The sequence below is a fragment of the Parambassis ranga genome, chromosome 7 (assembly GCF_900634625.1).
Source record: "Parambassis ranga chromosome 7, fParRan2.1, whole genome shotgun sequence".
In the NCBI taxonomy this organism is placed as follows: domain Eukaryota; kingdom Metazoa; phylum Chordata; class Actinopteri; family Ambassidae; genus Parambassis; species Parambassis ranga.
Genome location: NC_041028.1, coordinates 15,621,393 through 15,634,615, shown reverse-complemented (window position 1 = coordinate 15,634,615; position 13,223 = coordinate 15,621,393). Strand labels below are relative to the sequence as shown.

The window sequence follows — 13,223 nt, the reverse complement described above, 5'->3', positions numbered from 1 at the left end:
TGGATTTATGGATTATTCTATGCCAATAACACGTTGTTGACCAGCTAAAATGTGTATGGTAAAATTGTGATTTATTTATTATGTGATTTTTGATGATACCCTAGTTCGAGGTCTTCCAATATTACGTCGGTGCCGAGGAAGCCTGTGATTGGTGGATCGGTACCAGGAAGTGATGAGCTGATTGTTGACAGCGCTATTGTGAACGAAGTGTGTGAAACGTTACTATCTAAAAGAAAAATGTCCAGACTGTGACCACTGCGGCGGGTTGCTGTGCTTTCTTCTGTTTCCTTGTCGATAAAAGGTAGAGTTGGAGGTGGAGGATGTTACGCTGTGTGTCGAACAGACTAGCTGAGCCTGCTAACTAGCTTAACACTAGCTTAGTTTGTTCTACCATCTGGATCCGTCACCAATTCATCCGCTTAACGGACATGTATGGTCCTGTCGTAGCTGAACAGTTACATGTTTTAATAAAAGTTTATACATTACAAGGCGAGCTAGCTTTCGTAACAACGACGACAAGCTAGCATAGTTATTTTAACTGTACGTGCTATTTTTGTTTATACACCCGGCGAGCTAACCTCACGTAACAGTAAACAAGCTAATAAAATGCAGTTGACAGACATGTATCATAACTTTAAAGGATATCAATATGTACAAGTCAAGAAAGGGGCTGGAAAAGTTTCAACGCTATTGGGACTGTTATTTTTATCTGACGAAAGTACGTTGTTGTAAAAAAAAAGTTTGAAATGTACAAATATATTTATGTCTTTATTGTTTACCGAACTGTAGACTCACTGACATGAGTAATGGCAGCAGCATTTTTCCGAGAGACGCCGAGAACTCAAAGTGGTGTTTGGTATGTGTCGTTAGATGATTTGTGGTATAACACTAGCATGCCCCATACCCGAAATTTCCCTGAGGGGCCTTCCCAAAGGGATTAATAAAGTATATTCTAAAGTATATTCTAGTATATTCTATTCTATGCAACACCGTGGATGGGCTGTGGTACGTGTGAGCATATGAGCACATATACCACTGTCTGACATATACAGACCACTACAGCAAGGAGAGATGCCAAGGTGTCCAGAGAAGTCGTCCACACGACGTCCCAGTAGACGTTTTTAGGACATTCATAGCATATACTACATGATCTTTTCCACCTGTTGGGACATGGCTTGATGAATGTTTGTTTGCCCTGTTCTCTCAGTTTACTTGCAGCCTGGCTGTCTGAGATGGACGCCGGACAGGAGGTGCGATTGGAAGCTGCCCCGTACTGCTGCTCCACCTGCGATGGAGGGGAGGTTCCAGGCCACGGCATGGTTCGACGCAACAGAAAGACACGCAGCCTGAGCACGTCCTCTGCCAGCAGCTCCTCTGAGTACAGGTTACCTAACACATGATTCCCAAATGTTGTGCCAAGGCTGTCAGAAGAAATGTGTCCTATTTCCTTATACCATTCCATTCCTACATAATTATATGCTAGACATGGTACAAAATAATGGCCTGCTGCCATTATTGCAGTGCCTACACTTACCATGATGCAGTGCACAGGAGGAGTGCTGGCTGACATACATACAAAACGTTTTAATAGAACATAAGTTCACTGTTGGACTATGCTACAGTAAAATATGACACTAGAGGATCTCCACTTCATTATATTCACAGTGGGGCGGCTTTTGTTCCTCAGAGAACCAGTGATGTTATTGGTTCCCATAAAGATTTGGTAATTGATCCCTGGAGACACGAAATATTAAAAACAAACAAACAAAAACATATAGAAAAGGCTGCTGTTCATGTTAGATCCATAATTTAGAAAGAAAAAACAATATGCAATCCTCACTGCATTATGATGTAATTATGTTATTAATCACTATTAATCACTGGGCACAGCTTTGACATTTAATTTAATGCAGCACATCAGTATACCTTTGTTGAGAGCTAGGTCACATTTAACAACAGCTGCTGTTGGTTACATGAGAAATGCTTTTGAAACAGCCTTGTGACATGATATGTGTTGCACCACTTTAGACATTTGTGTAATGCGTGTGTGTGTGTGTGTGTGTAGGTACACTTCTGCAGCCTCCACAGAACTGGCTTCTCGGAAACAGCATCTCGCTGTTGATGTTGCTAAGGTTTTGTGTCTCTGTGTCTTAGCAAGACTTAGAAGAAGAAGTGAGTGCAGACAGCACAGTTGTCCAAGATGTTGTAACACACTCCTACATATACTTTATGCTTGACTTTACACTAATTTAGCAGGAGCACTTTTAGAGACATTTGAGTGAATACCAAAACCAAAATCAGGGAATGAAAGAGAGAAAAAAGGCTGAAATAACATCAGAGCTTTTTAAGCATAGAGTGGAGGCTCATGCCGCCAAATTTAACAAACCTGATGTGGAGACATCTTGTATTGTAAAGTTGTTATATCTCTTCTTACTAACGAAATACTTCCTGACAAATGACAAAATAATGAGTTCAGAGAGGCTCAATAAGTCCCTAGAGCAGCAGAACTAGTGATGTGAGATTTTACACACACATTCAATTCTTAAAATGAAAACACAGATTATTGCAGCTGGTAGAAAACAGCAGCTGGTGAATTCACAGAAGCAGGCTGATAAGAGGATTTGCAGGCTGACTGATGTGATGCAGCATAAAGGCTGCATTTGCACCATGAAACCTCTATGTGACTGACCTTTCAACCCTTGGTACAATCAGACATTCGAAGCCTAATACGGACTGTGTCGTAACATTATGTTCACAGTTTAACAAGCGGCGTGAGTGAAAATATCTGATATGGCAATGGTTATTCAGATTTCTGCCCTTTATTTCACCATTTACTGATACAGTATTTGCACTGCAGGGATTGATAAAAGTGTTTGTTTTTTTTAGATGTTTCATCATTACCTTTTCCAAAAAAAAAAAAAAACTGGGAAGGGCCTTCACTCAGTATGAAAACCCATTGCCCAACACCAAAGGTCAAATGTTTTATATAATACAGCAGCTCTGGTGCATCGTAGCCACACCACAATCAGCTGACTAAATAAAACAGTGGATTCCTTCAGATTTGGTTTTAAGTGAGTCAAGAACATGTTTCATATCTCTCTTCTAAAAAAAGCAGAAATGAAAAGTATCATATTTACATTTGGTCATTTAGGACTTTTAGAGACTTTCATTTTCAGCCAAAGAAGTACAACATTGAGTATCTTACAGTGACATAAGTGACTTTGTAACTATTGAAATGCAACTTTTATTATTATTATTTTAGTAAAAGTTTCACTTTTTTTCATTTATAAATAGCTCGTACTGTTTTTGTATTTGCATACTTGGCCGGCAGCTTCCTTTGTGCAAAGCTGAATGTGTGTTATCCTCTCTTTTTCAGGCGGACTCAGTCTCTTCACGGACCCAGCCCTGTGACCACATTTGGCCCGAAGGCCTGCATGCTCCAGAATCCACATGCAGTAATGTAAGTCAGAAAGATACAGGTACATTTGTGAGGAACTGGAGTCATAAGTCCATTTTAAATAGTAGTTTGTTTACTTTGTGTAGTTCCAAAAAACCAGAAAGGTTGCTGGTACATTTAGTTTTCAAATAGTTGACATTCATATTCTATTATACATTCATATTCATATATTCACTCAATATTTGAATTGAAATCTGCATCGTGCCATTAGAAGTTCAGCAAATACGAAGGGCCAGTTTTGCATTTGTTCCTGTAAGAGTTAGCAGCACGTGAGTTTCTACAGCCAAATACACTACATCCTACCCTCCTGTTCATTCTTATGTTGGCATTTTTCATTAACTTTGATGTCTCTCCAAACTGTCGGCGCATCTGTTAAAAAGGCCCCGAGCTACAAATGAAGGCATGTTCCAACCTGTTTGCATATCAGAGCCTCAAGAATCTGCTGTGTGTTGTCAGCTAATATCTGAGGAAGATGTTTAGGATTGTTTAGCTCAACTAGTGGAGAAGCTAACTGACAATATTTCAAGTGACTCAGTGCAGGCTGACTACAAGACAGTGAGTCCTCACTAACTCCTTTTTGGGACACTAAACACCTGCTAGCTGGGTCAATATTTAGCAAAGAATATAATTATAAAGATGTACTTTCCTCTATCAGTTATATCCTACAGGGATGTTCCGACCCAGCCACACTGAGACAGGAAGTATGTACCATTTCATACCATTAGTGTAATGCTTTATCTTTCAGTGCGAGTATCTTTGATATGACTAGTTGCTGGTATTCTGCTGTTCGGCATCATAAATTCCTTGGTAGCCTTGTCTGAATGTTGAGGACAAGCGTCTTATCGTCCAGGCATTATTCCATTAAATTCAGCCATGTGTGTTTAAACAACGTGCCGTCTGAGGGGGAAAAAAAAAATGTGCTTGTACGCCTGAAGAAAAGTGTAAGTAAGGTGTTATTTGGGTGTGAATACTGAGAATAGCCTTGAGCAAGAAGGGAATAAGTCTGCAGTGTAGGTCCGAGTGAAAAGATATGTGTGTGTGTGTGTGTGTGTGCTACCTCTGTGACTCTACTAACATGACATGTATTTTAATGGTAACTATCTGGTTAAAAGCAACTAATCACAACAGAATATTCTTATTCCAACCCCCAGAAAAGGTCCCTCTATTCATTTAAATTAAGCTGTTGGCTTGAAATTAATGACATTTAAATTTTTTGTGTAAACACCTTTAATAGGGTGTATTTGATACATTGAAAAATAAAAAATGCAGTATGGATCAGTATGGATACTAATAATGCTGTTGAAACACCTGTTTAGTCACGTCAGCGCTGTGAACGACGTGATATTTTCCAGTTTAGAAGCTGGCCAAAGTGTTGACCTCCTGACTCCCTCTGACATGTAAGTGTCTTTCAGCACAACAAGGATTAGCCACCGAAAGTTAAAAGCAGTAAAACCAGGCTATCCAAACAAAGGTTAGCCTACAGTATTTTTAGAAGGACCTACTTGTACATATTTAGCTGTCACTGTGTGCTTTAGCGTTACTAGAAAAGGTGTTACGGTTCTAATCGGTCCCAGTTTCCAAATTGTAAACACGGTCATTGTGTTTGGAAGGGTGTGGTTGTGATACTGCTCAGAACAGATGGACCACAGAGAGAATGTCCACCCATTGTCAGATTGCTCCAACACCCTAAACACACCCCAAAGTGAAATTGCATCACGTTGTCAGGCACAGACTGCCTAAAATTAATGAGGTTTAAATCTCCCAGCTTCTCTAGTGTTGATGATTACTCAGAAAGAGGCTAATTTATTAAATCTGCACAATTCTTTGAAATTATTCTGTTTCACATTATGAAAAGAAATCCTTCAATCATTGCAGTCATGCAGACATTCTAACAAAAGTTTAGTTCTTTATTAATAGCTTTATTGTTGCTCTGTGAGGTGCTATCCTCTGTTTTTGTGAGGAGTTTGTGTGTGCAAGTATAATAAGTAGTTGATGAAGTCATAAAAACACTGCATGTTAATATGTGTCTGGATTTGCACAGCTCTGTAGATAAAGACCATCAATAGGAAGGATGTTTCCTCTTTGAATTGTTGGGTAAATTTCCAGTAATTATGTCTTAACTTTTCTGTAAAGGGACATTACAGGAAGCTCCAGTACAATTTGATGATTTAATTCATTGTTTCTATAATAAAGGAAGCTGCCTTCATTATAAAAGCTTCAGGAGCAGGCAGAGTTCGTTCAGTGACTCACACCTGTCCAACCAGGAAAGCCCTTCCCTGCAGTGGGCGGGTTCAGAGTGGGAGGGTCTGACATGAAGTCAATCTTAAGATGAGTGAGAGCTTTAACTCAGCAGCAGAATGCACCAGGAAGGTTTAGTGTTAAGTCCTCCCTGGGACTAATATAGCTTCAGCGAATCTAGCTGGAGGGTTTGTTAGCTCAACCCGGGGGTTCCTGAGCCACAGCGCATGGAGAGAGTCTCAGACTCCCTCTGCCTCTTCCTGAGCACAGCCACCGGCTGACTCACAGACTGACCGCATGAAGAGACCGGACTCCGTGGCTGAAGCAGCTCTACAATGTGTAGCATTCGAAGAAGTTGTTAGAGGCAGAATGAGTTGTTTTGTCAGAGCGGGCCACCAGGACAGAGCCCCGTTCTCCTGCTGAGTCAGCCTGAAGCAGCATCCTTGTTACATGTGTACAGCCATGAAGTTCAACCAGTGCGTACTGCAGGACACTCCTGGCAGCCACAACGAGAACAGAGTCTGGAAATGGTGAGAGGACTTTCTAACATCTTCTCTGTCTCTTACTCAACAGGGGGGGAGGCTTTATAGGTGAAATATTAACTGGCACACTGGGTTACTGCCAGCCAGATGTTTACAGCAGTGAGCTAATAATACACTGATGTAATCTCAGAGTTACGCTTAGACGTCTGGACAAAATCAGGATTTTTTTGATACAACGGATCACAAAATTGTGTCTTGTCGGTGCACAGTTTGGTTGCAGAGTATCAAAGCTGTGGCTGTGTGTGTGTGTGTTATCACAGAGCAGGGTTGTTGTAACAGCGTGGCCTGTGGTTTGGACAGAGTGGGGGTGTTGAATGGACAGAAGGTCAGGGTGTGGATGCTTTGAGGTGGTCGCAGGAGAAACCGTGGCTGAATAGATCACAGCCCGGCTCTGCTTCACATGCTAATGAACTGTGCTGCAGTTGTGTTTGAAGGCAGGTGCATGCAGTTTCAGTCTGCCATGCTGTAGTGCATTTTTCTGCCCGGGTAAGTAATGCTTGGCAGCTTTATTGCTTTAGTTTTCTGTGTAATTGGATGATTCTGAGAGAAACAGGAACTGGGTATGTCCTAATGATGCTGCCTGTTTATGTTTGTTGTGGCTGAGGGTGTGTGTGTGTGTGTGTGTGGGTTGTTTTTGAATCATTGGTCACAAGCAATCATAGAAACTCTGCTGGTTTTTTTTCAAGAATATAAACTGACAGAGAGTGAGAGGCAGTTTTTCTGTTCTCTGTCCTTCTTCTCCTCCTCCTCCTCTACCCAGCCGACTGTCAGCAGGATGGTTCCCCTTTTTGAGTCGGGTTCTGCTCAAGGTTTCGTCCTGTTAATAGGGAGTTTTTCCTTGCCACTGTCTGCTTGCTTGGGGGTTCGGGCTGTGGCAGCACCTAGAGACAATGTTGATTGTTAAAGGGGATCTATAAATAACACTAAATTGAATTGAATTAATTTATGAGAAGTGTCAATGCTGCAACTTCCCACTGATCACACACAACTATGGTTACCAAAGTTACATGTGTTTTCCGTATAGTTTCAATATTATGGACACATTTTTGGTTTCCTTTTGCAGATGCAAGTTTAAGCCCTCATTTAGTCTCAGAGATTTGTCCTGCAGATTGTAACGAGGCTGCAAACTGCACACTCAGGTCATGAAGCAGTTTAATCTAATGTTGATTTTTGAAGTAGTAAAAGTGTATGAATGAAATGTGTAGGTATGTGTGGGAGGTTTAAAAAGCATCAAACTCAAATGGAAAATATAAAAGCCTTCTTTGACTATGATACTACATTCTTGCATAAGGATTAGAAAAATAAGTTGTTGTATAAGAAGCACTCAGCCTTTTGTACAGTCAGTAATATGTACGACAGAGCTGTAACTAATGAGAGCTATAGCTAACTAAAGTCAACAGACTGTTAAATAATCTCACACAGAGTCCACTTTAAATGTGGACTATGATTTGGATCTTTCAGCCAGAGGGAAGGTGACATTGGATTTATTTTTGTATCACTTTATTTTATTTTATTTTATTTTATTTTTTTTAAACATCCTTGTCTGCTGGCCCCGAGAAAAAAAAAACATCAAACATGTAACTGCCTTTTTTATCTCTCTTGTTTTCAATCTGGCCTTTTGTAAATATTCTAATAACCCTGACTCACAGTCAGAGGTTGAGTTAAGGTGAAGGCCCTGCAGACAGCACCTGGGGTTCCACAGGTACAGTCTGAGCTGATGTCTCTAATTGGATGTGTACTTAGCAGGCCTGGTTATGATGACCTGGAGAAGCTGTCTGTTAGTTAACAGATCTTACATCAGCTCATTTTAGTGTGTTCCAGTACTTTGTACTTAAGTACATTTCTATGTATTTATACTTTACGAAAGGTAAAAATAATAGACTTTTACTTACTTTCTAATGGCAGAGCTCACATTTGGCAGCAGCACAGCAGCAGACTAGACTGTCACTGTCACGCTGTGTGTCACCTTACCATTGAACATGGATCCAGAATCAGCCTCCACTGAACTGAATTTAGAGGGTCCAAAAACCATTGGTGGATACAGCAGGGAGTTGCTGGCAGGGATTTTAGTGACTTTAGGTAAATTTACAGTAAGGACTGTACGGATTGTTGACGAGGCACTTCTGCTGTTACTTAAGTATATATTTTTGCTGGGTAATTGTACTTTGACTTAAGTAACAAGCTTCAATGCTTCCTCCACCACTGCCAGGCACATTCAGGACCCCGCCAGCCAGAGACTGACGTGGAACAAGCCACCAAAAAGTGTCCTTGTCATCAAGAAGATCCGAGATGCCAGTCTGCTTCAGCCTTTCAAAGAGCTCTGCATTTTCCTCACCGAGGTAGGACAAACACTGCTGCTGTGAGAGTCAGTCAGGAACATGAGTGGAAGTTTTAGTGTGTGTGTGTCTCCTTCCTGTCAGATAAAAGAAAAAAGTAAAATAACCAGTATAATGACCTCCACTAGTGTCACCCTTAGACAAAGTTTCTGTTGTTTGTTTTACCCCTCATCCCCCTCTGATATCTGCGGGGTATATGAACATAATGAGCTAACGGAGGAGACCAAGGCTTTAGAACTGATTTTTGTAACGCTGTTTTGTCTTCTTTTGTGCCGTTAAAGGTGAAAAACATGATCGTTTACGTGGAAAAGAAAGTTCTGGAGGACCCTGCTATTTCAGGCGATGAAAACTTTGGGGCCATTACAAAGAAGTTCTGCACTTTCAGAGAAGGTGTTTATTCTGTGAACTGTTTATATTCAGTATAAACATTTTTTTGTGTGGGAAATTTTTTGCCATTTTTTGTTCTCTTTCCTCAGATCTCGATGACATCTCCAATCGTGTAGACTTCATCATCTGCCTCGGCGGAGATGGAACGCTGCTGTATGCGTCTTCCCTCTTCCAGGTATTCATCTGTCACTTTGTAACGTGTTCACATTCACTGCTGTGATCGTGATAACACAGTTCATATGTTTATGTGTAGGAGAGCGTTCCACCTGTCATGGCCTTCCACCTGGGTTCTCTGGGCTTTTTGACACCATTTAAATTCGACACCTACCAGTCTCAGGTCACCCAAATTATTGAAGGTACTGACTGTTCTTTGACATCTCCGTCAGTGCAGTGCAGGGTGTGCTCCTGATTAACCATAGAATGTATGTGCTGTGGGTGTAATGTAGGAAATGCTGCCATTGTCCTGCGAAGTCGCTTGAAAGTGAGGGTGATGAAAGAGAACTGGGAGAAGAAGGCCAGAGTGGACGAGAAGGGCATCATCCTGACCAACGGAGACATCGAAAGCAGCCGCAAAGCCATGCAGTATCAGGTAATAATCCACCAAACGGCGCCGTGGTGTCTCTTTGGTTTATCCTTGGTTCATAAATGAGAGGAGCCAACCATGCTCATAAAACTATGGACAAAGCAGGCTGTGAACATGTTTATTTCTGCTGTAGAGAACATTTTAACATTGAGGCATTGAGGATTACCTCACTTTTGGGACCAACCTCTAGAGGCAAGTGGGGGAACTGCAGCTCCTGAGACTTGGCTTTGGCTTCTTTTCTCCAACTTGGAAGGTTGTTGATGGTAGCAACAAGCTCCACCATCGCTTTAATAAGCCGAGTCAGCAGAGAAAACGTCAACAGAAGCTTCAGGCGCTCACTGATGCTCATTGCATTGGCCGGCAGCTTTGCGTGCTGCCCTACTAAAACTTTCAGACCAAAACAACCCATGCATGGATTTTTGTCATCATGACTCAGCCATTGTTACCCTGAACCTGTTGTTAAAGAACAACATGGGCTGACGGTGTCATCGCTGACACGTACTGTAGCAGGCGTGAGGTTAATGGTCGTTGACAAGTATTTTTACCCACTCTGTGGTCTGACCTCATGTCATGTCTCTGTTCCGAGTTTAACTCACGGTGTTTGCTGCAGGTACTGAACGAGGTGGTGGTGGACAGAGGGCCGTCCTCCTATCTCTCCAATGTGGACCTTTTCCTGGACGGACACCTCATCACCACAGTGCAGGGAGACGGTGAGTGAATCAGAGCAGGGCTGGGTGTTGATACACTGCTGTTTTATACACCCTATACACACACAGGTAAAGCTGTACTTTGTGCGCTAGTTGCCAGAAATGTTGTGTTAAAGAGAAAGCTGGAAAGTTGATGTTTTTCATGTGTCCCTGTGCCCACTCAGGTGTGATAGTGTCAACACCAACAGGCAGCACTGCGTACGCCGTAGCGGCAGGCGCTTCCATGATCCATCCCAACGTCCCAGCTATCATGATCACCCCCATCTGTCCTCACTCGCTGTCCTTCAGACCCATCGTGGTGCCCGCTGGCGTGGAGCTCAAGGTATTTTACCACTGGACTGTAAAAACAATGATGTGTTTTTATATAAAGGGATGAGTACATTTCATTTGAACATTTCAACCATCTCTCCCTCAGATAATGCTGTCATGTGATGCCAGAAACACAGCCTGGGTGTCATTTGATGGAAGAAAGAGGCAGGAGATCTGCCATGGCGACAGGTTAGTCCACATACCGGGCTGATCCTCAGCCTTCGCCACACAGAGAGACACTGAAACAGAGTAAATGAGGCAAAACGAGGCTCACAGGCTGAGCAGTGGATAAGTTTAACTCCGTCAGCAGCTGTCTCAACACTTACAGGCTTTGTTACGTAACCTTATCCACCTGCTTAATGGTCTGAGACAGGAGTGTCCCCTGAGCCAGCGCCAGCTTCTTCCTTTATGTAACTCATCCAAAGATAATCAGCTTCCTTCTTCTTACAACAAGCTGCCTGTATTCTTTTGTAAATGACCAGAGTTTCTTCATAAGGAAGTCAACTTACTGCATGTGATTTCATCACCTCCTTGTTTGTTCTGGTTGCAAATACCTGGGCTTTCCTCATTCCGAACTTCAACTTGTGTGAGACAATCTAATTTCTGTTTTTTTTTTTTGTCTCTTTTAGCATTACCATCACCACTTCCTGCTTCCCTGTTCCCTCTATCTGCTTTCGGGACCCGGTCAATGATTGGTTTGAGAGCCTGGCTCAGTGTTTACACTGGAACGTGAGAAAGAAGCAGAACTACCTCAGCTCAGAGGACGAGGAGTTCTGAGGCTGTCTGGCCCTCCTCAAAGGTCTCCAGCACCGTGCTCTGTGCCCTTAAGTCTTTTATGTATAAAAAGGTTACACCAAACTCCATTCAAAAAAAAAAATCCAGTTAATACTGTCCTTAGCAGATATTGGTCCAAGGAGGGCTGTGCTGTAGTCTTCCATGTGGTATTTTAATGGAATAAGAAATTATAAAATAAAATAAGGTTGTTTTTAAATAAATAATCATGAATACATTGAGGGTAGGGGAAAAAAACAAATTAATAATTACAATAAATAATTTGAAGTCAAACGATTTTTAATTCATTTTAACCATTCTAGTTTTTGTAGTAAGTAGTTTTATTTTTTAAATATGTTATTCTGGGTTTTATTGTAATTGAAGCTTTCAATACTTTAAATATGAAAAATACTAATAAGGCAAGCAGATGCACAAATAAAACAAATAAAAATGTCAGGTCATTAAAACTGTGGATTTTTGAATGGGGTTTGGTCTGAGGTCTGCATCCTGTGATAACCTGTGCTTTGGAAGTCAAATGCAGTTTGAAAAGAAAACAATTGGATCATTGATGTTGAACCAAAACGCACACAGGTCAGTGGTCAATAGCAGTTACTACAATACTCTGGATGGGTGTTATCAGGTCTGTCCCAGCACTTCTTAATCTTGAAAGACAGAAAGCAGGGACTACTTTATAATCAACATTAGTTCTCATGTAGAGGTGACGGCCAAGTTGCACTTTTATGGAAAAATAAGATCAGTTAAATGAAGCTCCTTAATTAGTCAGGATAAACTCATGTACTTCCATCAATGAACGACAGCGGCCCAAACTGTACAGCCTGTGCCTTAAACACTGGTATCATTAATGTATAGAAATATTCTTTTTCAAGTTTACATCTTTTTCTTTCTTTTTTTTAATCATACTCTTGCACAGATGCGTGTTTGTGCTTTGTCATTGTGACCACATATTGACTGTTTGACACTTGATTGAATTGTGTTGTGTAACATCTGTTCAGCTGTGGAGTGAGCGTTCGGATTCGTTCCAGAAAGACTGAGCTCAGATGTCTCCAGCATCTTTTTAATGTCCTTTAAGCCATAGCTGAACTCTGTTTTTATATATTTTATAGACAGATGTCTGTGGTGTAGTTTAATGGTGTGTGTGTGTGTGTGTGTGTGTGCTGAAGAATTGTCAGACCTTTGTTGCATCTGTGCAACCAGCCTGCCTGCGTGCAGCCTTTGTTGAATACGTTAAGGTGGCCTACATTACCTGTTTGTTGGGACTTGTTGTGCAGATGTTAATACATGATCAGAGTTTGTAACTCTCAACAAGACCAAGCGAACCCTGAAAGGCAATCATTCCTTTAACTCCTGTATATAAATGTACCGCTTAAAGATGTATTTTGTAAAGTCCATATGTTTATTAACCAGTTTACATGGATTATTAATGAAAAATAAACCTGTTTGGTACTTTTCTACTTTAATAAGTTAATTACGTCGTTAATTGTTCTCGTTGATGAAGAAAAGTCCGATTATCGAGTTATGTTTTAAACAAAGATGTCCATTCAAACAGAGCTTAATCTAAATGCATTCCAGGACATCAAGAAGATTTTTAGGAATAAACACCTTTTCAAATATCTGTCTAAATCTATCCAAGAGCTCTGCAAAGATCCAGACTCTGACTTCTCTTCTGTGAAGTATTGTCAAATCTTGAAGTGCTTTTCTCTGAGAACCTGCAACTTTTCATATCAGTAAGTTTAATATTAATTCTGATATTTTTCTCCCTTTAATAAAGATAAAGTTTAACCAGGAGGTGTCTCTGTCTTGTCTGTCCATCACAGCTAGATGTGGAAATGTTCTATACTTTATTCCTGCATAATAAAGACAACAGCTTTGTCT

At 41.1% G+C, this 13,223-nt stretch overlaps 1 protein-coding gene across 3 annotated transcripts; it reads left to right on the top strand.

The window, feature by feature from the left end:
- Window positions 1-159: 159 nt before the first annotated feature.
- nadka (NAD kinase a) lies at window positions 160-13,134 on the top strand. Of its 3 annotated transcripts, none has more exons than XM_028409704.1 (12): window positions 160-301; window positions 1,208-1,378; window positions 3,377-3,460; window positions 8,447-8,576; window positions 8,855-8,963; window positions 9,050-9,135; window positions 9,214-9,316; window positions 9,407-9,549; window positions 10,154-10,253; window positions 10,415-10,572; window positions 10,666-10,748; window positions 11,189-13,134. In XM_028409704.1, the coding sequence occupies exons 2-12, from the start codon at window positions 1,233-1,235 to the stop codon at window positions 11,334-11,336; spliced, it is 1,290 nt and encodes a 429-aa protein (XP_028265505.1). In that variant the 5' UTR covers window positions 160-301; window positions 1,208-1,232; the 3' UTR covers window positions 11,337-13,134. The 3 variants fall into 3 exon arrangements, with proteins under 3 accessions (XP_028265505.1, XP_028265504.1, XP_028265506.1); XM_028409703.1 differs by having other exon boundaries at window positions 1,208-1,384; XM_028409705.1 differs by lacking the exons at window positions 160-301; window positions 1,208-1,378; window positions 3,377-3,460 and adding an exon at window positions 5,550-6,225.
- Window positions 13,135-13,223: the final 89 nt, after the last annotated feature.

Coding starts and splice junctions, on each gene's coding strand:
- nadka (XM_028409703.1), top strand. CDS start 1,233: ATGGACGCCGGACAGGAGGTGCGATTGGAAGCTGCCCCGTACTGCTGC. Junction 9,317..9,406: donor GGTCACCCAAATTATTGAAG/GTACTGACTGTT, acceptor GGTGTAATGTAG/GAAATGCTGCCATTGTCCTG. Junction 10,749..11,188: donor GAGATCTGCCATGGCGACAG/GTTAGTCCACAT, acceptor TGTCTCTTTTAG/CATTACCATCACCACTTCCT.